Below are 22,464 nucleotides of genomic sequence, written 5' to 3'. Positions count from 1 at the left end.
GGGCAGACACCAAACCAGCTGCAGGAGGTTTTTTTGTTCATACCCCAGTGGTGCCTGGAACCCCAGCAAGAGAGAACCATTCACTCCTCTGGAAAGGGAGCTAAAATTAGGGAGCCAAGTGGTTTTGCTCAGCAAATCCCACTTCTATGGAACCCAGCAAGCTAAGACCCACTGGCTTGAAATTCTTGCTGCCAGCACAGTTTGAGGTTGACCTGGGATGCTCCAGGTTGGGGGAAGGGAGCCACCATTACTGAGGCCTGAGTAGATGGTTTTCCCTCACAGGGTAAACAAAGCCTCTGGGAAGTTTGAACTGGGCGGAACCCACCTCAGCACTGCAAAGCCGCTGTAGCCAGACTGCCTCTCTAGATTCCTCCTCTCTGGGCAGGGTATCTCTGAAAGAAAGGCAGTAGCCCCAGTCAGGGGCTTATAGATAAAACTCCCATTTCCCTGGGACAGAGCACCTGGGGGAAGGGGCAGCTGTGGGTGGAGCTTCAGCAGACTTAAATATTCCTGTCTGCTGGCTCTGCAGGGAGCAGTGGATCTCCCAGTACAGTGCTCAAGCTCCGCTAAGGGACAGACTGTCTCCTCAAGTGGGTCCCTGATCCCATGCCTCCTGACTGGGAGAAACCTCCCAGTAGCAGTTGACAGACACCTCATATGGGAGAGCTCCAGCTGGCATCTGGTGGGTGCCCCTCTAGGACGAAGCTTCCAGAGGAAGGAGCAGGCAGCAATCTTTGCTGTTCTGCAGCTTCCGCTGGTGATACCCAGGCAAACAGGGTCTGGGTAGACCTCCAGCAAACTCCAGCAGACCTGCAGAAGAGGGACCTGACTGTTAGAAGGAAAACTAACAAACATAAAGCAATAACATCAACATCAACAAAAAGGAGTCAAAGCAATAACATCAACATCAACAAAAAGGAGTCCACACAAAAACCCCATCCAAAGGTCATTAGCATCAAATATCAAAAGTAGACAAATCCACAAAGATGAAGAAAACCCAGCACAAAAATGCTGAAAATTCCAAAACCAGAATGCCTCTTCCCCTCCAAAGGATCACAACTTCTTGCCAGTAAGAGAACAAAACTGGATGAAGAATGAGTTTGACAAATTGACAGAAGTAGGCTTCAGAAGATGGGTAATAACAACCTCCTCCGAGCTAAAGGAGCATGTTTTAACCCAGTGCAAGGAAGCTAAGAACCTTGATAAAAGGTTACAGGAACTGCTAACCAGAATAACCAGTTTAGAGAACATAAATGACCTGATGGAACTAAAAAACAGCACGAGAACTTCGTGAAGCATACACAAGTATCAATAGTCCAATTGATCAAGTGGAAGAAAGGATTCAGAGACTGAAGATCAATTTAATGAAATGAAGCATAAAGACAAGATTAGAGCAAAAAGAATAAAAAGGAATGAACAAAGCCTCAAAGAAATGAGGGACTATGTGAAAAGGCCAAACCTACATTTGATTAGTTTACCTGAAAGTGACAGGGAGAATGGAAACAAGTTGGAAAACACATTTCAGGGTATTATCCAGGAGAACTTCCCCAACCTTGCAAGACAGGCCAACATTCAAATTCAGGAAATACAGAGAACTCCACTAAAATACTCCTCGAGGAAACCACCCCCAAGACACATAATCGCCAGATTCACCAAGATCAAAATGAAGGAAAAAATGTTGAGGGCAGTCAGAGAGAAAGGTCAGGTTATCCACAAAGGGAGGTCCATCAGACTAACAGTGGATCTCTGCAGAAATCCTACAAGCCAGAAGAGAGTGGGAGCTAATATTCAACCTAGGCAATACCATTTAGGATATAGGCATGGGCAAAGACTTCATGACTAAAACACCAAAAGCGATGGCAATAAAAGCTAAAATTGATCTATCGGATCTAATTAAACTAAAGAGCTTCTGCACAGAAAAAGAAACTATCATCAGAGTGAACAGGCAACCTACAGAATGGGAGAAAATTTTTGCAATCTATCCATCTGACAAAGGGCTAATATCCAGGAGCTACAAACAAACAAATCCATTAAAAAGTGAGTGAAGGATATGAACAGACACTTCTCAAAAGAACATTTATGCGGCCAACAAACATATGAACAAAAGCTCATTATCACTGGTCATTAAGAAATGCAAATTAAAACCACAATGAGAACCATCTCATGCCAGTTAGAATGGTGATCATTAAAAAGTAAGAAAACAGATGCTGGAGAGGATGTGGAGAAGTAGGAATGCTTTTACACTGTTGGTGGGAATTGTAAATTAGTTCAACCATTGTGGAAGACAGTATGATGATTCCTCAAGAATCTAGAACCAGAAATACCATTTGACCCAGCAATTCCATTACTGGGTATATACTCAAAGGACTACAAATCATTCTGCTATAAAGACACATGTACACATATGTTTACTGCAGCACTATTTACAAAAGCAAAGACTTGGAACCAACCCAAATGCCCATCAATGATAGAATGGATAAAGAAAATGTGGCACATATACACCATGGACTATACTATACAGCCATAAAAAAGAATGAGTACATGTCCTTTGCAAGGACATGGATGAAGTTGGAAATCATCATTCTCAACAAACCAATACAGAAACATAAAACCAAACACTGCATGTTTCACTCATAAATGTGAGTTGAACAATGAGAACACATGGACATAGGGAGGGGAACGTCACACACACTGGGGCTTGTTGAGGGGTGGGAGACAATGGGAGGGAGAGCATTAGGTGAAATACCTAATGTAGATGATGGGTTGATGGGTGCAGCAAACCACCATAGCACATACATACCTATGTAACAAACCTGCACATTCTACACATGTATCCCGGAACTGAAAAGTATAATAAAAAAATGTTGGCCGGGCGTGGTGGCTCAAGCCTGTAATCCCAGCACTTTGGGAGGCCGAGGCGGGTGGATCACAAGGTCAAGAGATCAAGACCATCCTGGTCAACATGGTGAAACCCCGTCTCTACTAAAAATACAAAAAATTAGCTGGGCATGGTGGCACGTGCCTGTAATCCCAGCTACTCAGGAGGCTGAGGCAGGAGAATTGCCTGAACTCAGGAGGCGGAGGTTGCGGTGAGCCGAGATCGTGCCATTGCACTCCAGCCTGGGTAACAAGAGCGAAACTCCGTCTCAAAAAAAAAAAAAAAATGTTTCTGGGAAAACTGGCTAGCCATATGTAGAAAATTGAAACTGGACCCCCTCCTTACACTTTGTGCAAAAATTAACTCAAGATGAATTAAAGACTTAAATGTAAAACCCCAAACTATAAAAACCATGGGAAAAAAATCTAGGCAATACCATTCATTCAGGACATAGGCACAGGCAAATATTCAATGATGAAAACATCAAAAGCACTTGCAACCAAAGCAAAAATTGACAAACGGTATCTAATTAAGTGAAGAGCTTCTGTTCACCAAAAGAAACTATCATCAGAGTCAACAGACAACCTAGAGAATGGGAGAAATTTTTTGCTATCTATCCATCTGACAAAAAAGTCTAATACTCAGAATATACAAGGAACTTAAACAAATTTACAAGAAAAAAACAAGCAACTCTGTTAAAAAGTAGGCAAAACACATGAACAGACAATTCTCAAAAGAAGACATTTATGCAGCCAACAAAGATAATAAAAGCTCAACTTCACTGATCATTAGGGAAATCCTAGTCAAAACCACAATGAGATAAAATCTCACACCAGTCAGATAGGTGATTGTTAAAAAGTCAAGAAACAAGAGATGCTGGTGAGGCTGTGGAGAAATAGGAATGCTGCTTTGCATTGTTGGTGGAAATGCAAATTAGTTCAACCATTGTGGAAGACAGTGTGGTGACACCCCAAAGACCTAGAGGCAGAAATACCATTTGACCCAGCAATCCCATTACCAGGTATATATCCCCAAAATAGAAATCATTCCATTATAAAAATACATGCACATGTATGTTCATTGAAGTACTATTCACAACCGCAAAGACATGGAATCAATCCAAATGCCCATCAGTGATAGACTGGATAAAGAAAATGTGGTACATATACACCATGGAATGCTATGCAGCCATAAAAAGGAATGAGATCATGTCCTTTGCAGGGACATGGATGGAGCTGGAAGCCATTGTCTTCACCAAACTAACACAGAAACAGAAAACCAAACACTGCACATTCTCACTTATAAGTGGGAGCTGAGCAATGAGAACGCATGGACACAGGGAGGGGAACACTACACACTGGGACCTGTCGGGGGCTAGGGAAGGGAGAACATCAGGATAATTAGCTAATGCATGCTAGGGTTATCATCTGGGTGATGGGTTGATAGGTGCAGCAAAACACCATGGCACACGTTTACCTATGCAACAAACCTGTACCTCCTGCACATATATCCTGGAACTTAAAATAAAATAAAATAAGTATAACATAAAACATACCCTGCACAGTTCCTGGCACACAGATGGTGAAGCTAGCAGTAATGGATCAGAAATATAATTTAAACATGCTGAAGAGGATATTAAAATTTCTAATTATAAATTTAATTTACATTTTTGTAGGATAATTTTTTAAAGATTTTTTTCTTCTTCATTTTAATTATATGCTTTTGACTAATAGAATGTTAAGAACAATATAGATTGACAGCCAAAATGAGAATGCAGAGCATTTGAAATTTGACTGTTTCAAAAAGATCAAGTCAAAGATTGGCATAGTGGAGCAAAAAGTTGATTTGGGAAATGGTTCAGAACTAATTAGTGAAAAAGTCTAAGATGATGCATTCTTAGATATAAGAGAGGGAAGATAATAAATCAACAAAACAGAAGACGAAGCAGTTTCAATAAGGGTCTTGAACAAATTTAAGAAAGAGAGAAAAAGAAATAAATGTTAACATGCGGTAGTTATAGATCAATTACTTTAAGACTAACACATACCTCTGGAACTGAAGTTTCCATCAGAGACAGTGGAGGAGGAACACATCCACCGTCCTGTGCAATTTCCACTGGTTGATAAATAACCTCAGAAGGTTGTAAGTATAAGAATGGAGCAGAAGAGGCAGGAGACTAAAATACAAAACCATATTTCTAATTCAAATATGATTAGTTATTTCTATTAAACCAAATGACTTACCCAACAGATGAGAGAAGTATCTGTTTTATATTTTCCTTTTTTTTTTTTTTTTTTTTTTTTTTTTTGGGAATAGCACATAAGTATCTCAGCAACAGATTAGGACCTAATCTGTTATAAATTCCAATTGAGTAGATGTAGTTAAAGAATCCTATCACTGGTAAGCACTAAAACTTCCTAATGACTCAGAACCTCATATATAAATTCAGATAATAATTACGATTATATTAGTATCACCAGTAAAGGTTGTAATAATGTGACCAATGGTATTTAAATTGACATAAATGTCTGCTCTCAGCTCTGTTACTTCTAATAGAAGTGGGAAAATGCCATTAAACAATTTTTTTGGTGATAAACTATTTGTTACCAAAAGTTGGAAAATAGAATATTTATTTAGGAACTGAATAAAAACTGAAGCCAAATCTGAAGTAAAGCTAGAAAAATTCTAAATTTTCAAAAAACACTAATAGTGAAAAAGGGTAATTTTTCATGTTTATACGGCACTCATTTATAAAATGCTTTCACTTATGCATTATTTGATATTCACAAAAATCATGTAAGGAAACTTACAAAAGTATAGTATCATTACATCCATTTTACAAATGAAGAAACTGAAAATGAACTACTGAAAGAATCACAGTTAATAAATAGAAGAAGTCTCAAACCTAGTTCTCCTTACTTTAGTATTCATGCAGTCTTCACAAGAATATAATGAAAGAAGGATTTAAAATTAAAAGTTAACATTTACCTGAGGAACACTCCACTGCCACTGTCCTGGTAAATACTGTGTAGTGGCCTAAAATGAAATAAAAGGAAACAAAAACTCACTCAGATTATAAACAAGTGTTAAAACTGGATCTCTACAGACAAAAGTATGACGTTAGATCCTCACACCATACACAAAAATTAACTCAAGCCATATACAAAAATTAACTCAAAATGGATCAGAGACTTAAATGTAAAAGCAAAAATTATAAAACTCTTAGAAAAAAAAACAGGTGTAAATGTCTGTGACCTTGAATTAGGAAATGTTTTTAAAAATTATGACTCCAAAAGCACAAACAACAAAGCAACAAGAACAAAAAAATTGTTAAATTAGATTTTATCAAAACTCTAAAAAACTTTTGTACAAGTGAAAATACAACCCACAGGATGAAAGAAAATATGGAACTTATATCAAGAATGTATAAAGAACTCTTACAGGGCCAGGCGTGGTGGCTGATGCCTGTAATCCCAGCACTTTGGGAGGCCGAGGCTGGTGGATCACAAGGTCAAGAGATTGAGACCATCCTGGCCAAAATGGTGAAACCCCATCTCTACTAAAAATACACAAATTAGTTGGGCGTGGTGGTGTGCACCTGCAGTCTCAGCTACTTGGGAGGCTGAGGCAGGAGAATTGCTTGAACCTAGGAGGTGGAGGTTGCAGTGAGCCGAGATCACACCACTGCACTTCAGCCTGGCACCTGGCGACAGAGTGAGACTCTGTCTCAAAAAAAAAAAAAAAAAAAAAAAATAAAATAAAATAAAATAAAAAAAAGAACTCTTACAACTTAATAATCAAAAGACAAGTAACACAACTTAAATACAGCCAAATGATATGAATAGACTTTTCTCCAAAGAAGATATACATATGGCCAATAAACACAAGAAATAATGCTTAACACCACTAGCCTTCAGAAAAATAAAAATAAAAACAATAATACAACACCACTTCATACCCACTATGTTGGCTTTAATCAAAAAAGTAGATTTTAAGTGTTGATGGGCATGTGGAGAAATTAGAGCCCTCAAGATCTGCTGGTGGGAATGTAAAATGGTGCAGCCCTTTGGAAAACAGTCTGACATTTCTTTAAAAGGTTATACATAGAGTTATCATATGACCCAGCAATTCCACTGTAGTTATAAGACCTAATAAAAATAAAAATATATGTCTACATAAAAATTTGTATGTGAACATCCATGGCAGCATTATTTAAACAGTCAAAAGATAGAAACAACTCAAGCGTCCATCATCTGATGAATGTATAAACAAAATGTGGTATACAGTGCAGCCATATAATTGGATATTATTCATGAATGAAGTACTGAGACATTCCATCACATAGATAAATCTTCAAAACATTATGCTAAGTGTAAGAAGCCAGTCACAAAAGACCTCATATTGCATGATTCACTTTATAGAATATATCCAGAATAGGCAAATCTAGAAAAACAGGTAAGTAGATGGCTGGTTGTCTAGGGTTAGGATAAGGGGAAAAAAGGAGTATCTGCAGCTACTCAGCTCATCCACTGAAGCACAAAAGGAGCCACAGACATTAAGTAAACAAATGTGGCTGTGTTCCAATAATGCGTTATTTACAAAAACAGTCTGCTGGCTGGAGTTTGGTCTGCAAACCATAGTTCGATGACCTTGCTCTGGACCAAAATGGTTTGGCATTTTAGTTCACTTATCCCTAATTTTTTACTAGAATTGATGAAGAGTCCTGGTTAACTGAAAGACGATGTCATAATATATAATAAACCACAATATATTATTTACTTTAATATAAATTATGTGAAAAACTGACATATGTTAACATTAAAAAACCAACTTGCATCCAATACCTATATCTTATTTGGGGAATTATTGCTAAAGACTTTTTAGATTAAATGTTAGCCAGGGGACCAAAACTGACCTCATTATATTTGGTAAAAGGAAGAAAAGAGTCTGTCTTCTTGGATGACATTGTTAAGTTCCGTCGTAAAAAAAGAGAGGCATGATGTCAGCAATATAGCTGACCAGAGATGCCTGGCATTCATTTTCCACTGGCTCCCCACCCTGCCACAAGAAAGGACTAAGGCAACAAATAAACAGCTACAATTTGACAGGGGCATTAAAAGGAGAGTGTGGGAGTGCAGCAGGGGAGTGGAGACACCCTTGTGGTGATTGCAAATCCAGGAGCGAAGCCTGGAGCCACTCAGCCTCTGCAACCCCTTCTCTCCTGATAGGATTGGATCTGCCTGGAGTTCTGAAATTTCTCAGTGCAGGGAAAAGGTAAGCAGAATATTTCCACCAGCCTGCATTGCTACTGCAGACATCTACATTCCTTGCAACAGGAGAATGCCACAGTCTCACAGTTTGGAGAGCTGCTGGGAATTTGTGGCTGTATTGCCCCAAATTAGGAGTACAAAGTGTGTACTCCTCACCCTCTCAACCCCACCCTGTGAGCCAAGCTGCTGCAGCATGATAGCATCTTGAGGCCATAGTCACCTCTGAAGTGCTCCCTCTTCTAGGGGGCCAGTAGCTATTGCACGTCTCCAGTACTGGGGTTCCATTTTCATTCTGCCAAGTCCATACCAGTGGCTGAACACAACCCCAGCAGCATGGAACCTGAGGATCAAGATTGGCTGATTCTGGTTCTGTACCGTAGGGAAACCAACTTCTGTTGCCTTTTTTTTTTTTTTTTTTTTTTTTTTTTTTATTGCATTTTAGGTTTTGGGGTACATGTGATGAACATGCAAGATTGTTGCATAGGTACACACATGGCAGTGTGCTTTGCTGCCTTCCGTCCCCTCACCTGTATCTGTCATTTCTCCCCATGCTATCTCTTCCCACCTCCCCACCCCCCCGCCCCTCCCCCATTTCCCCCCAACAGACCCCAGTGTGTAGTGCTCCCCTCCCTGTGTCCATGTGTTCTCATTTTTCAACACCCGCCTATGAGCGAGAATATACGGTGTTTGATTTTCTGCTCTTGTGTCAGTTTGCTGAGAATGATGGTTTCCAGGTTCATCCATGTCCCTATAAAGGACGTGAACTCATCGTTTTTGATGGCTGCATAATATTCCATGGTGTATATGTACCACATTTTCCCTATCCAGTCTATCATCATTGGGCATTTGGGTTGGTTCCAGGTCTTTGCTATTGTAAACAGTGCTGCAATGAACATTCGTGTGCACGTGTCCTTGTAGTAGAATGATTTATAATCCTTTGGATATATACCCAGTAATGGGATTGCTGGGTCAAATGGGATTTCTATTTTTAGGTCCTTGAGGAATCGCCACACTGTCTTCCACAATGGTTGAATTAATTTACATTCCCACCAACAGTGTAAAAGTGTTCCTATTTCTCCACATCCTCTCCAGCATCTGTTGTTTCCTGATTTTTTAATGATCGCCATTCTAACTGGTGTGAGATGGTATCTCAATGTGGTTTTGATTTGCATTTCTCTGATGACCAGTGATGATGAGCATTTTTTCATATGTTTGTTGGCCTCCTGTATGTCTTCTTTTGTAAAGTATCTGTTCATATCCTTTGCCCATTTTTGAATGGGCTTGTTTGTTTTTTTCTTGTAGATCTGCTTTAGTTCTTTGTAAATTCTGGATATCAGCCCCTTGTCAGATGGGTAGACTGCAAAAATTTTTTCCCATTCTGTTGGTTGCCGATTCACTCTACTGACTGTTTCTTTTGCCGTGCAGAAGCTGTGGAGTTTGATTAGGTCCCATTTGTCTATTTTGGCTTTTGTTGCCATTGCTTTTGGCGTTTTGGTCATGAAGTCCTTGCCTACACCTATGTCCTGAATGGTTTTGCCTAGATTTTCTTCTAAGGTTTTTATGGTATTAGGTCTGATGTTTAAGTCTTTAATCCATCTGGAGTTAATTTTGGTGTAAGGTGTCAGGAAGGGGTCCTGTTTCTGCTTTCTGCACATGGCTAGCCAGTTTTCCCAACACCATTTATTAAACAGGGAGTCCTTTCCCCATTGCTTGTTTTTGTCAGGTTTGTCGAAGATCAGATGGTTGTGGGTATGTTGTATTTCCTGTGAGGCCTCTGTTCTGTTCCATTGGTCTATATCTCTGTTTTGGTACCAGTACCATGCTGTTTTGATTACTGTAGCCTTGTAGTATAGTTTGAAGTCCGGTAGTGTGATGCCTCCCGCTTTGTTCTTTTTGCTTAGAATTGACTTGGCTATGCGGGCTCTCTTTTGGTTCCATATGAAGTTTAAGGTGTTTTTTTCCAGTTCTGTGAAGAAGGTCATTGGTAGCTTGATGGGAATAGCATTGAATCTGTAAATTACTTTGGGCAGTATGGCCATTTTCACGATGTTGATTCTTCCTAACCATGAACATGGAAGGTTTCTCCATCTGTTTGTATCCTCTCTTATTTCGTTGAGCAATGGCTTGTAGTTCTCCTTGAAGAGGTCCTTTACATTCCTTGTTAGTTGTATTCCTAGGTACTTTATTCTCTTTGTAGCAATTGTGAATGGCAGTTCATTCTTGATTTGGCTCTCTTGAAGTCTATTACTGGTGTATAGGAATGCTTGTGATTTTTGCACGTTGATTTTGTATCCTGAGACTTTGCTGAAGTTGTTTATCAGTTTCAGGAGATTTTGGGCTGAGATGATGGGGTCTTCCAGATATACAATCATGTCATCTGCAAATAGAGACAATTTGATTTCCTCCTTTCCAATTTGGATACCCTTTATTTCTTTTTCTTGCCTGATTGCTCTGGCTAGAACTTCCAGTACTATATTGAATAGGAGTGGTGAGAGAGGGCATCCTTGTCTAGTGCCAGATTTCAAAGGGAATGCTTCCAGTTTTTGCCCATTCAGTATGATATTGGCTGTTGGTTTGTCGTAAATAGCTTTTATTGTTTTGAGATATGTTCCGTCAATACCTAGTTTATTGAGGGTTTTTAGCATAAAGGGTTGTTGAATTTTGTCAAAAGCCTTCTCTGCATCAATCGAGATAATCATGTGGTTTTTGTCTTTGGTTCTGTTTATGTGGTGAATTACGTTTATGGACTTGCGTATGTTGAACCAGCCTTGCATCCCCGGGATGAATCCTACTTGATCATGGTGGATGAGCTTTTTGATATGCTGTTGCAATCGGTTTGCCAGTATTTTATTGAAGATTTTTGCATCTATGTTCATCATGGATATTGGCCTGAAATTTTCTTTTCTTGTTGAGTCTCTGCCGGGTTTTGGTATCAGGATGATGTTTGTCTCGTAAAATGATTTGGGAAGGATTCCCTCTTTTTGGATTGTCTGGAATAGTTTCAGAAGGAATGGTATCAGCTCCTCCTTGTATGTCTGGTAGAATTCAGCTGTGAACCCATCTGGACCTGGGCTTTTTTTGGGTGGTAGGCTCTTTATTGCTGCCTCGACTTCAGACCATGTTATTGGTCTATTCAGGGTTTCGGCTTCTTCCAGGTTTAGACTTGGGAGGTTGCAGGTGTCCAGGAATTTATCCATTTCTTCCAGGTTTACTAGTTTATGTGCATAGAGTTGTTTGTAATAATCTCTGATGATGGTTTGGATTTCTGTGGAATCTGTGGTGATATCCCCTTTATCGTTTTTTATTGCATCAATTTGGTTATTCTCTCTTTTCTTTTTTATTAATCTGGCTAGTGGTCTGTCTATTTTGTTGATCTTTTCAAAAAACCAGCTCCTGGATTTATTGATTTTTTGAAGAGTTTTTTGTGTCTCTATTTCCTTCAGTTCTGCTCTGATCTTAGTTATTTCCTGTCTTCTGCTAGGTTTTGAGTTTTTTTGATCTTGCTCCTCTAGCTCTTTCAATTTTGATGATAGGGTGTCAATTTTAGATCTCTCCTTTCTTCTCATGTGGGCACTCATTGCTATATATTTTCCTCTAGAGACTGCTTTAAATGTGTCCCAGAGATTCTGGTATGTTGTGTCTTCGTTCTCATTGGTTTCGAAGAACATCTTTATTTCTGCCTTCATTTCATTGTTTATCCAGTCAACATTCAAGAGCAAGTTGTTCAGTTTCCATGAAACTGTGCGGTTCTGAGTTAGTTTCTGCATTCTGAGTTCTAACTCGATTGCACTGTGGTCTGAGAGACTGTTTGTTATGATTTCTGTTCTTTTGCATTTGCTGAGGAGTGATTTATTGCCAATTATGTGGTCAATTTTAGAGTAGGTGTGATGTGGTGCTGAGAAGAATGTATATTCTGTGGATTTGGGGTGGAGAGTTCTGTAAATGTCTATTAGGTTTGCTCGTTCCAGGTCTGTGTTCAGGTCCTGGATATCCTTGTTGATTTTCTGTCTGGTTGATCTGTCTAATATTGACAATGGGGTGTTAAAGTCTCCCACTATTATTGTGTGGGAGTCTAAGTCTCTTTGTAAGTCATTAAGAACTTGCCTTATGTATCTGGGTGCTCCTGTATTGGGTGCATATATATTTAGGATCGTTAGCTCTTCTTGTTGCAGTGATCCTTTTACCATTATGTAATGTCCTTCTTTGTCTCTTTTGATCTTTGTTGCTTTAAAGTCTATTTTATCAGAGATGAGAATTGCAACTCCTGCCTTTTTTTGCTCTCCATTTGCTTGGTAGATCTTCCTCCATCCCTTTATTTTGAGCCTTTGTGTATCCTTGCATGTAAGATGGGTTTCCTGGATACAGCACACTGATGGGTTTTGGCTTTTTATCCAATTTGCCAGTCTGTGTCTTTTGATTGGGGCATTTAGTCCATTGACATTTAGGGATAGTATTGTTATGTGTGAATTTGATGCTGTCATTTTGATGCTACCTGGCTGTTTTGTTGGTTAGTTGATGCAGATTCTTGATTGTGTTGCTGCTTTTTTACCATTTGGTGTGTTTTTGGAGTGGCTGGTACTGGTTGTTCCTTTATATGTGTAGAGCCTCTTTCAGGAGTTCTTGTAGAGCAGGTTTGGTGGTGATGAAATCTCTGAGTGCTTGCTTGTTCACAAAGGATTTTATTTTTCCTTCACTTAGGAAGCTGAGTTTGGCTGGATAGGAGATTCTGGGTTGAAAGTTCTTTTCTTTAAGGATATTGAATATTGGCCCCCAGTCTCTTCTGGCTTGTAGGGTTTCTGCTGAGAGATCTGCTGTGAGTCTAATGGGCTTCCCTTTGTGGGTAACCCGACCTTTCTCTCTGGCTGCCCTTAGAATTTTCTCTTTCATTTCAACCCTGGTGAATCTGACGATTATGTGCCTTGGGGTTGCTCTTCTTGAGGAATATCTCTGTGGTGTTCTCTGTATTTCCTGGATTTGAATATTGGTCTGCCTTGCTAGGTTGGGGAAGTTTTCCTGGATAATATCCTGAAGAGTATTTTCCAGCTTGGATTCATTCTCTTCATCACATTCAGGTACACCTATCAGACGTAGATTAGGTCTTTTCACATAGTCCCACATTTCTTGAAGATTTTGTTCATTCCTTTTTGCGCTTTTTTCTCTGTTCTTGCCTTCTCTTTTTATTTCATTGAGTTGGTCTTCGACCTCTGATATCCTTTCTTCTGCTTGGTCAATTCGGCTGTTGAAGCTTGTGCATGCTTCACGAAGTTCTCGTGTTGCGTTTTTCAGCTCCATCAATTCACTTATTCTCCTCTCTATGCTGTCCATTCTCGTCAGCAGTTCGTCCAATCTTTTTTCAAGGTTCCTATTTTCTTTGTGATGGGTTAGAACATGTTCTTTTAGCTCATTGTAGTTTCTTACTACCCATCTTCTGAAGTCTGATTCTGTCATTTCATCACCCTCCTTCTCCATCCGGTCTGGTTCCCTTGCTGGTGAGGAGTTGTGATCACTTTTAGGAGGAGAGATGTTCTGGTTTCGGGAGTTTTCATCCTTTTTACGCTGGTTTCTACCCATTTTTGTGGGTTTATCCACCTGTTGTCTGTCTCTGTCCCAGGGAATTGGAGCTTTATGAGTTTCCGTTGCACTACTGCCTTTTTTGATTTTTTTTTTTTCAGGTCGGACCCGCCCAGCTAGCAGCACGCCTAGCCTCTGCCTGCCCGCAGGGGCTTTGCTGAGCTGCTGTGGGCTCCGCCCAGCTGCCCTGAGCTCTTCCCTGTAGTCCTTTTTATATGGGCGTAGTTAGAACTGTCTGGGCAATGGTGGCCCCGCCTCTGTTATGGCGGACTCTCTCTGTTGTGGCAGGTTGCCTCGGCAATGGCGGGATGCCTCGGCAACGGCAGCCTGCCTCCGTAGCGGTGGAGAGTCTCAGTAATGGCGGAAGCCCCTCCCCCACGGAGCCGGACCGTCCCGGTTCAGCTGTGCTTGGTTTGAAGGGCTCAACCCAGAGGGTTTCCAATTACTGTTTTTGTTTTCGTTGTTGTTGGGGGTGGAGGGGTGGGACCAACCGAGCCTGTTCGCCTGGCTCCCTGACTCAGAGTCTTTTCTTTTAAGTTGAACGACCCCGCGTTCTGGTCGCTTGTTGAAAAGGCGCCGGGATCTCCCGTGCTGCGACTCACGGAGTCGGCTCGAACTGCGGCGCCGGCTCCTGGCGGATTTTTTGCCTAGGAATCTCCTGGCCTGGCTCGCTATTTCAGATGAATGGGCTATTCTGCCGTCTCAAGGCTCTGCTCGCCAGCTAAGAGGGCTCCCAGACCAGTGGCTTTTTTACGGAGAACGGCAGCAACAGGGAGTGGTCACAGCAGCCGCGCGGGCGGAATCAGCCCCGCGGGGGCCAAAACAGCCGCACCGGCTGGGACTGCGACGCTGGCGACCCCTCTGCCTGGGTATCTCCTGGTCTGTGGGCAATAAGAGTTCGTCTGGAAATGCGGCGTCCACTCACCCTCTGCACTTTCACTGGGAGCTGAAGTCCTGAGCTGTTCTTAGGCGGCCATCTTGAAAGTCGGATCTTCTGTTGCCTTTACTTTCAGCTAGAGGGACAATCTGACTGTCTTGCCCAGGGTGAATCCACTGTTGAGCTGGTCCAACTGCTACAATCCCTTGAGCAAGAGAGGTCCTCAATCCTCATAGCAGCTGAATGGTTACACATCTGCATACAGGGCTGAGAAACCACCCAGAGGTGCCTCATGCTCTGCAGATAAGCCTCTGATCTGCCCTGTGTATGGAATTAGAGATCAAGAAATAGCTCTGGAAACTTCCCCTGGCAGAAATGTCCCCAGGAGAGTGGGAATGGCTGTGTGTCCATGCCTCAGACCTAAGAAATGGCCTCATGCCCACCTCTCCAGAAGACACATCCCTAGGACAGCTGAGCAGCCTTGAGCCTGTGTCCCAGGCCTGAGAAGCAGCCCCATAGTCCACTTTCAGTGGGCATGATCCCAGGTGACCAAGTAGCCCTGTGGTTGTATCCTGGGCCTATGGAACAGCCCTCACAGAAACATTTCCAGGCCAGGTGATCCACCCTGTGCCTATGTCCCAGACTTGAGAAATAGTCCCATGGGCCACCCCCAGCTGACATGTCCCTTGGCCAGGTGAGCAGTTGTGCACCTGCATCCCAAGCTGGTGAAATAGTGCCTGACAAACATATCCTTAGCCAACTGAATGGCCATGCAGCTGTGTTGCAGGCCTGAGAAAGTCCCATGTGTTGCCCCCAGTAGACACACCCCCAGGCCAGCCAAGGATCCATGTGCCTGCATATCAGACCTGAGAAACAGCCCCACAGACTACCTCTGGTGGGCACTACCCCAGGCTGGCTGAGAAATTACATGCCTGTGCTCTCAGCCAGAGTAACAGCCTTGTGGCCCCAAGCCCAGTGAGCCAGACTTACCATGATCATGTATACAACCCTGACCTGAGCAACAGCCCAGCAAGCCCACCCTTGGCAAAGCCCCACCACCATTGTCACAGACTTTCTTGCCCTAGATCACTGAGAAACCTGCAAATACAACCAGAGAGGATTACAGCTTGAGACTACACAGAGACTACACTAGCGTGTCCACCTAGAACCAAGGCCAATGCACCCCACTGAACCAACACCCCAAGACCCATTCATGGAAATAAGTCTCCCCCTATGAAACCTACTCCAAATTCATACCAGATATGTAGAAATCAATGTAGGGACACATCAACCATCAAGGAAACATGTCACCTCTAATGAAAACAACAATTCCTATTAACAGACCCCAATCATACAGAAATATTTATATGCATTTCATAATGCCAGAAAAGAATTACAAATAATAATCTGAAGGAAATTTAGTGAGATACAAGAGAATACAGAGACAATTCAACCAAATCAGGAAAACAACTCATAATTTGAATGAGAAATTTAACAAAGAGATAGATATTAAAAAAAAAAACACAGATATCCTAGAGCTAAAGAAATCAATGAATGAAATAAAAATACAACCGATAATTTCAACAAGAATGAAAATAGAAACACAACATAGCAAAATCTATGGGACACAACAATAGCAGTATTAAGAGGCAAATTTATAGCAACGAATGCTTACATCAAAAAAACTAGAAATATTTCAAAGAAACACCCTTACAATGTGCCTCTAGGAACTAGAAAAGCAAGAACAAGCTAAACCCAAAATTAGTAGAAGAAAAGAAATATTAACAATCAGAGCAGAAATGAACAATGTTGAGACTACAAAATACAAAATATTAATAAAACGAAAGTTGATTTTTAAAACGAAAAACAAAACCGACAAATCATTAGCTAGCCTTAGAAAAAAAGAACACTCAAATAAACAAAATCAGCAATGAAAAAGACATCACAATGGATACCACAGAAACACAAAGGATCATTAGAGACTACTATGAACAACTACATGCTAATAAATCAGAAAATCTAGAAGAAACAGACAAATTCCTGAACATATACAATCTACCAAGAGTGAACCAAGAAGAAATTGAAAACCTTAAGAAACAAATAACAAGTAACAAAATTGAATCAGTAATTACAATGTCTTCCAACAAAGGAAAGTCCAGAACTACACGGCTGAATTCCACCAAACCTTTAGATAAGAATACCAGGTCTTCACAAACTATTACAAAAAATTGAAGCAGAGGGAATTCTCCCTAATTCATTCCATTAGTTTGATTATATTAAACTAAAAAGTTCCTGCACAGTGAAGAAAAGAATCAACAGAGTGAAGAGACATCATGTTGAATGGGAGAAAACATCTGTAAACTACTTATCTGACACAGAATTAATGTCCAAAATATACAAGGAACTGAGACATCTCAACAGCAAAACAAACAAACAAAAAATAAACTGATTAAAAGTGGGCAAATGATCTGAACAGACATTTCACAAAAGACAAGAAATGGTTAACAAATATATGAAAAAATGCTCAGCATCACTAATTATCAGGAAACTAAATCAAAACCACAAAGAGGTATTTTCTCATCTCAGTTAGGATGGTTATTGTCAAAAAGACAAAAATAATAAATGCTGGTGAGGATGTAGAGAAAAGGGAACTCTTTTACCCTTTTAGTGGGAATACAAGTTAGTACAAACACTATGGAGAGCAGTATGGAGGTCCCTGAAAAAACTACAAATAGAACTAGCATATGATCCGGTAATCCCACTACTGGGAATGTATTTGGGAAAAAGGAAATCGTATCGGAGATACATCAGTACCCCCATGTTTATTACAGCATTATTCACAATAGCCAAGATACGGAATCAACATAGGTGTCCAACAACAGACGAATAAAGAAAATGTGATACATATATACATGATGGAATACTATTTGGTTATAAAAAAGAATAAAATCCTATCACTCATGGCAACATGGATGGAACTGGAGGTCATTATGTTAAGTGAAATAAGGCAGGAACAGAAAGTTAAACACCACATGTTCTCACTCATATGTGGAAGCTAAAAAACACTGATCTCAAAAATCTGCCACCTGCACAGATATCTACAAAAAAGGAAAGGTTTCTTTCCCCCACCTTTCTTGTAATAAATGATAAATTTCCAAGTCTTTTTCACTGCTGTTTGAGCCATGTTTAGAAGAGAGTAGCTTGTCCTCTGCTGGTCTACACTGGTTGCCGAACTTACTTGTATTCCTGTTTTTGCATATGCTGCGTTGAGACTTACGTATGGCAAAAAGGTATTTTTTGTTGTTGTTGTTAAAGGAAACAAACTCTCAAATAATGAAGTGATGTAAAAGCTTCATATGCCTGCAAAGCTCTGAATTCAGGTCCCATTGCTGTCACAAAGAAATGAATGTAACTCCCACCCTAATCCCTTTTTTATGTAATAAAAGTGCCTTAGCATGGGTTGCAACTGTCATCACTTCAGTAAGCTGGTTTACAGATGTTTTCCACTGAGCATCACAATAAAGAGTACCATGTTCTATTAAAAAAAAAGTTTATCTTATAGAATTAAAAAGAATACTAGGGGCTGAGAAGGATAGAGGGAAAGGAAAAACAGGGAGAGGTTTGTGAAAGGATACAAAATTACAGCTACCTCAGGAATGGAAAACTAAACATTCTATATTCTCACTTATAAGTGGGAGCTAAGCTATGAGGATGGAAAGGCATAAGAATGACACAATGGACTTTGGGGACTTAGAGGGAAGGGGTATGAAGGGGGTGAGGGATGAAAGACTACAAATTGTGTTCCGTGTATACTGTAAGGATGATGGGTGCACCAAAATCTCACAAATCACCACTAAAGAACCAAATCCCCACAAACCTACGGAAAAAAACAAAACAAAACAAAAAAAACAAACCACAGAGAAAACCCCCACGAAAAAGTCCCCAAATTACAGCTAATAGAAGGAATAAATTCTAGTGTTCTATACCACTATAGGATGATTATAGTTAACAATAATACATAGTTTCAAACAGCTAGAAGGAGGCTACTGAATGTTTCCAACACAAAGAAATGATAAATGTTTGAGATGATGGATATGCTAATTACTCTCATTTGACCACCATATTATATGTATCAAAACATCACCATGTACGCCAAGAATAGGTTATTTGTCAATGAAAAAAATTTAAAAAAGCAAAAACACTACCAAGGATTAACTACCTCTTTTTCATTTTTTGTTTTTTAACTAATCATTTATTTTATTTTATTTTTTTAAAAACTTTTATTTTAGGTTCAGGGATACATGTGAAGATTTGTTACATAGGTAAACTTGTGTCACAGGGGTTTGTTGCACAAATTATTTCATAACTCAGGTATTAAGCCTAGTACCCAATAGTTATCTTTTCTGCTCTTCTCCCTCTTCCCATCCTCCACCCTCAAGTAGACCTGTGTCTACTATTCCCTTCTTTGTATTCATGAGTTCTCATCACTTAGCTCACACTTACAAGTGAGAACACGTGGTATTTGTTTTTCTGTTCCTCTGTTAGTTTGCTAAGGGTAGCCTCCAGCTCCATCCATGTCCCTGCAAAAGATATGATCTAATTCTTTTTTACGGCTGCATGGTAGTCCTTGGTGTATATGTACCACATTTTCTCTATTCATCTGTCCTTGATGGGCATTTAGGTTGATTCCATGTCTTTGCTATTGTGAATAGTGCTGCAATGAACATTTGCATGCATGTGTCTTTATGGTAAAATGATTTACATTCCTTTGGTTATATACCCATTATATAACGGGTTGAGTGGTAGTTCTGCTTTTAGTTCTTTGAGGAATCTCCATACTGCCTTCCACAATGGTTGAGCTAATTTACATTCCAACCAACAGTGTATAAATGTTCCTGTTTTATGTAACCTCACCAGCATCTGTTATTTCCTGACTTTTTAATAATAGCCATTCTAACTGGTGTGAGATGGTATCTCATGGTGGCTTTGATTTGCATTTCTCTAATGAGCTATGTCTTTGTAATTAGTAGAATGGTTGCATGAGAAATAAATCAAAGTTACCTAAGAAAGGACTGAAAGTTTCAGAGAGAATTTTAATTGTAATTTGTGTTTACCTGGTAGTGATATGCAGGTTGCTGATAAATGGGCTGAGCTACCATCACAGGGGAGCTAGATATAGAACGTGACTATAAGAGGATGGAAAAATAGAAAAATTAGGCAGAAGCCTTTAAAATAGCTCACAATAAAATTTATCTCAAATTATTACCTAAACCCAGTCAACTTCTGGTTTATGATTAGAAATGTTATTTTTCTACCTCTTGTTGATATTATTACCAACTCTGCTAAGTCTCTTTATTAAAATCATCATAGTATCCTTACTTCCACGTAGTTTAATTTCCATAGTAATGCTAAAACAACCACCAGAAAAGTTGCTTTTCCAACTTTTTCCTCCAAAGATTATAAAAACATAGTTCTAAGAGAATACTTAGAGGAAAATGACAGCAACATTTAGGCTGACACTGCCTGTTTCCATTGTGGGGACCAGCAGTAAACAGTTAATGTTTATAATACTATTTAGAACTGAATGAACAGTCGTAACTAATTTTCCCACTAGTTTCAAATAATCGATGTTCCATTCCTTTGTTTTATATATATAATTAAAGCAAAGACATTTTTATTTTAGTAATTTGACATTTAAATGAGTTACTAGGTTGATAAACTAATAAGTGAAAAATCTAAGTCTGAAAAACGTACAGGTAACACTTGATTATTCAAAGTGATCTTTCACTTTTTGGGTTTACTCTTTTAAGCCTCAAAACAGATTACTTAAAACCAGATCATTAATAAAATAGGCAAGTTGTATTGCAAGATAGGTAAAACTGGCTCTAATACAGCAATTAAAATTCAGTCTCTAATGTGGGATCTAACTTGTATTGTTTTATGGTTCAGACCCTGAAAACTGAAGAAAAATATCGTAGTTTTGTACAATTCACACACTGTGGTATGCTAATAAAACTGTATAACAGATTAACATTAGAAAATAATAATGTAATTTGCTATATTAATAGATTAAAGGAGAAAAACCATACTTTCAGTGGAGACAGAAAATGCATTTGTTAAAATTCCATACCATTTTATGATTAAAAACTCTTAACAAATAGTAGAAAGTAGCTTCCTTAATTTATTTAGGGCAGTAACTCTCAACAATGAATGATTTTGTCCTCTAGGGAACATCTGGCAATGTCGGGAGACATTTTTGATTGTCATAACTATGAGGAGCCTAGGGACACTTCTAAACATTGTACAGTGCACAGGACAGTTCCTCAATCAAGAAATCATCTGGCTCAAAATGTCAACAGCACTAAGATTGAGAAATTCTGGTTAAGAGTATCTTCCAAAACCTACAAAGTATGCGTGTGTGTGTGTGTGTCTCTCTCTCTATGTTTGTGTGTGTGTGTATATATATATATATATATATATATATATATATATATATGTGCATATGTATGTATTTACATGTATATATACATAGATTTTTCACTTATAAATTTATCATATGTATGTATATGTATAGGCACACATGTAAAGCTTAATGGTGAATCACTGAACTTGCTTCCTTTTTCAAGACAAGGTTATGATGTTTTCACTCTATCAATACTGTAGCAGAGACACCATCAGTGCAAAAACTCTGGGAAAAAAAGAAGTGAAAGAATTAGAAGTATACCGAATCATAAATAATTGTGTAAATGAGAGTTTGGCAGGGTTGCTGATACAATATCAATATTGAAAAATCAAGAGCTTTACTATACATCAGCTATAATCTATTAGAAAACATGATTTAAAAAACAGCTTTCATGAGAGCAACAAAACTATAGTGCACTAAGAATAAATTCAACAAAAGATGTATCAGGCTTTTTTATGGAGAAAGAAAACTTTTTTTATGGATAGAAGTAAAAGAAGACAAACAAATGGAGAGATGTATCATGTTCAGGGATATAAAGAGTCAATATTTTAAAATACTGAAATGTTCCAAGTTATCCACACTATTTAATGTAATTCTAATTAAAAAAACAAGGGCTTTTCACAGAAGTAAACAAGCTGAATTATAAAATGTATACTTATAAAAGCAAGACATAAGGATAGATGAAAGACTCCTGAAGAAGAACAAAGACCTTTAAGATTTCAAGACTCATTATAAAGTCAAAATAATTAGAATTCATTATAAAGTCAAAATAATTAGAATTGGGCAAGGCAAACAAATACACCAATGGAACAAAATAGCAGAAAAAAAAGACCCATACATATGGAAACTTAGTATTTGGCAGAGGATTAATTTCAAAATAGTAGGAAACAGATGGATTAGTTAATACATAAATTCAAGATTTAAGATCTGGCAGTGAAAAGTGGCAATAATATATAATTAAAAATAAAAAATAGAATAGCTATATTCTTGTAGTAAAAAATAAAACAAAAAAGAACCAAAAAGTCTTGTAACAAAGAGCAAAAAAACAATAATTTTTTTATGAGAAAAAAATAAAAAAGAATTAATGGACAAGCCACAAACTGGAAGAAGATATTGACAACCCACAAAATTCATGTAATAAACTCAAGATTAAAAACAAATCAACCCAATAGAAAAATGGACAACGGATATGAACAGGCATCTCACAGAAGAAAGTGGAATGACCATAAATATATGAAAATATATTCAATATTACTAGAAGTTAGACAAATAAAAATAAAACAAAATACCACTGCATAAAATAATATTGGTATAAATGTAAAAATCTGGTAATTTTAAGGGTTGGCAGCTTATGGAAAAATTGGGGCTGTCATAAACTGTTGGCTAGGATTTCAAATAGCTTTCA

The 22,464-nt window shown here is 38.9% G+C and overlaps 1 protein-coding gene across 3 annotated transcripts in view; it reads right to left on the bottom strand.

Annotated features, from left to right (window-relative positions):
- The window catches only part of BOLL (boule homolog, RNA binding protein), a 57,103-nt gene that overhangs the window by 17,861 nt on the left and 16,778 nt on the right, over window positions 1–22,464 (bottom strand). For all 3 annotated transcript variants that reach the window (XM_039469843.2, XM_039469845.2, XM_039469844.2), the window contains 3 exons: window positions 19,711–19,782; window positions 5,867–5,914; window positions 4,926–5,054 (listed from right to left, as the gene is read on the bottom strand). In XM_039469843.2, coding sequence (XP_039325777.1) covers window positions 4,926–5,054; window positions 5,867–5,914; window positions 19,711–19,782 — 249 coding nt within the window. The remainder of the gene's footprint in view (window positions 1–4,925; window positions 5,055–5,866; window positions 5,915–19,710; window positions 19,783–22,464) is intronic.

This window comes from Saimiri boliviensis, chromosome 5 (genome assembly GCF_048565385.1).
Source record: "Saimiri boliviensis isolate mSaiBol1 chromosome 5, mSaiBol1.pri, whole genome shotgun sequence".
NCBI lineage: Eukaryota > Metazoa > Chordata > Mammalia > Primates > Cebidae > Saimiri > Saimiri boliviensis.
This window is presented reverse-complemented; position numbering and strand designations above follow the sequence as displayed.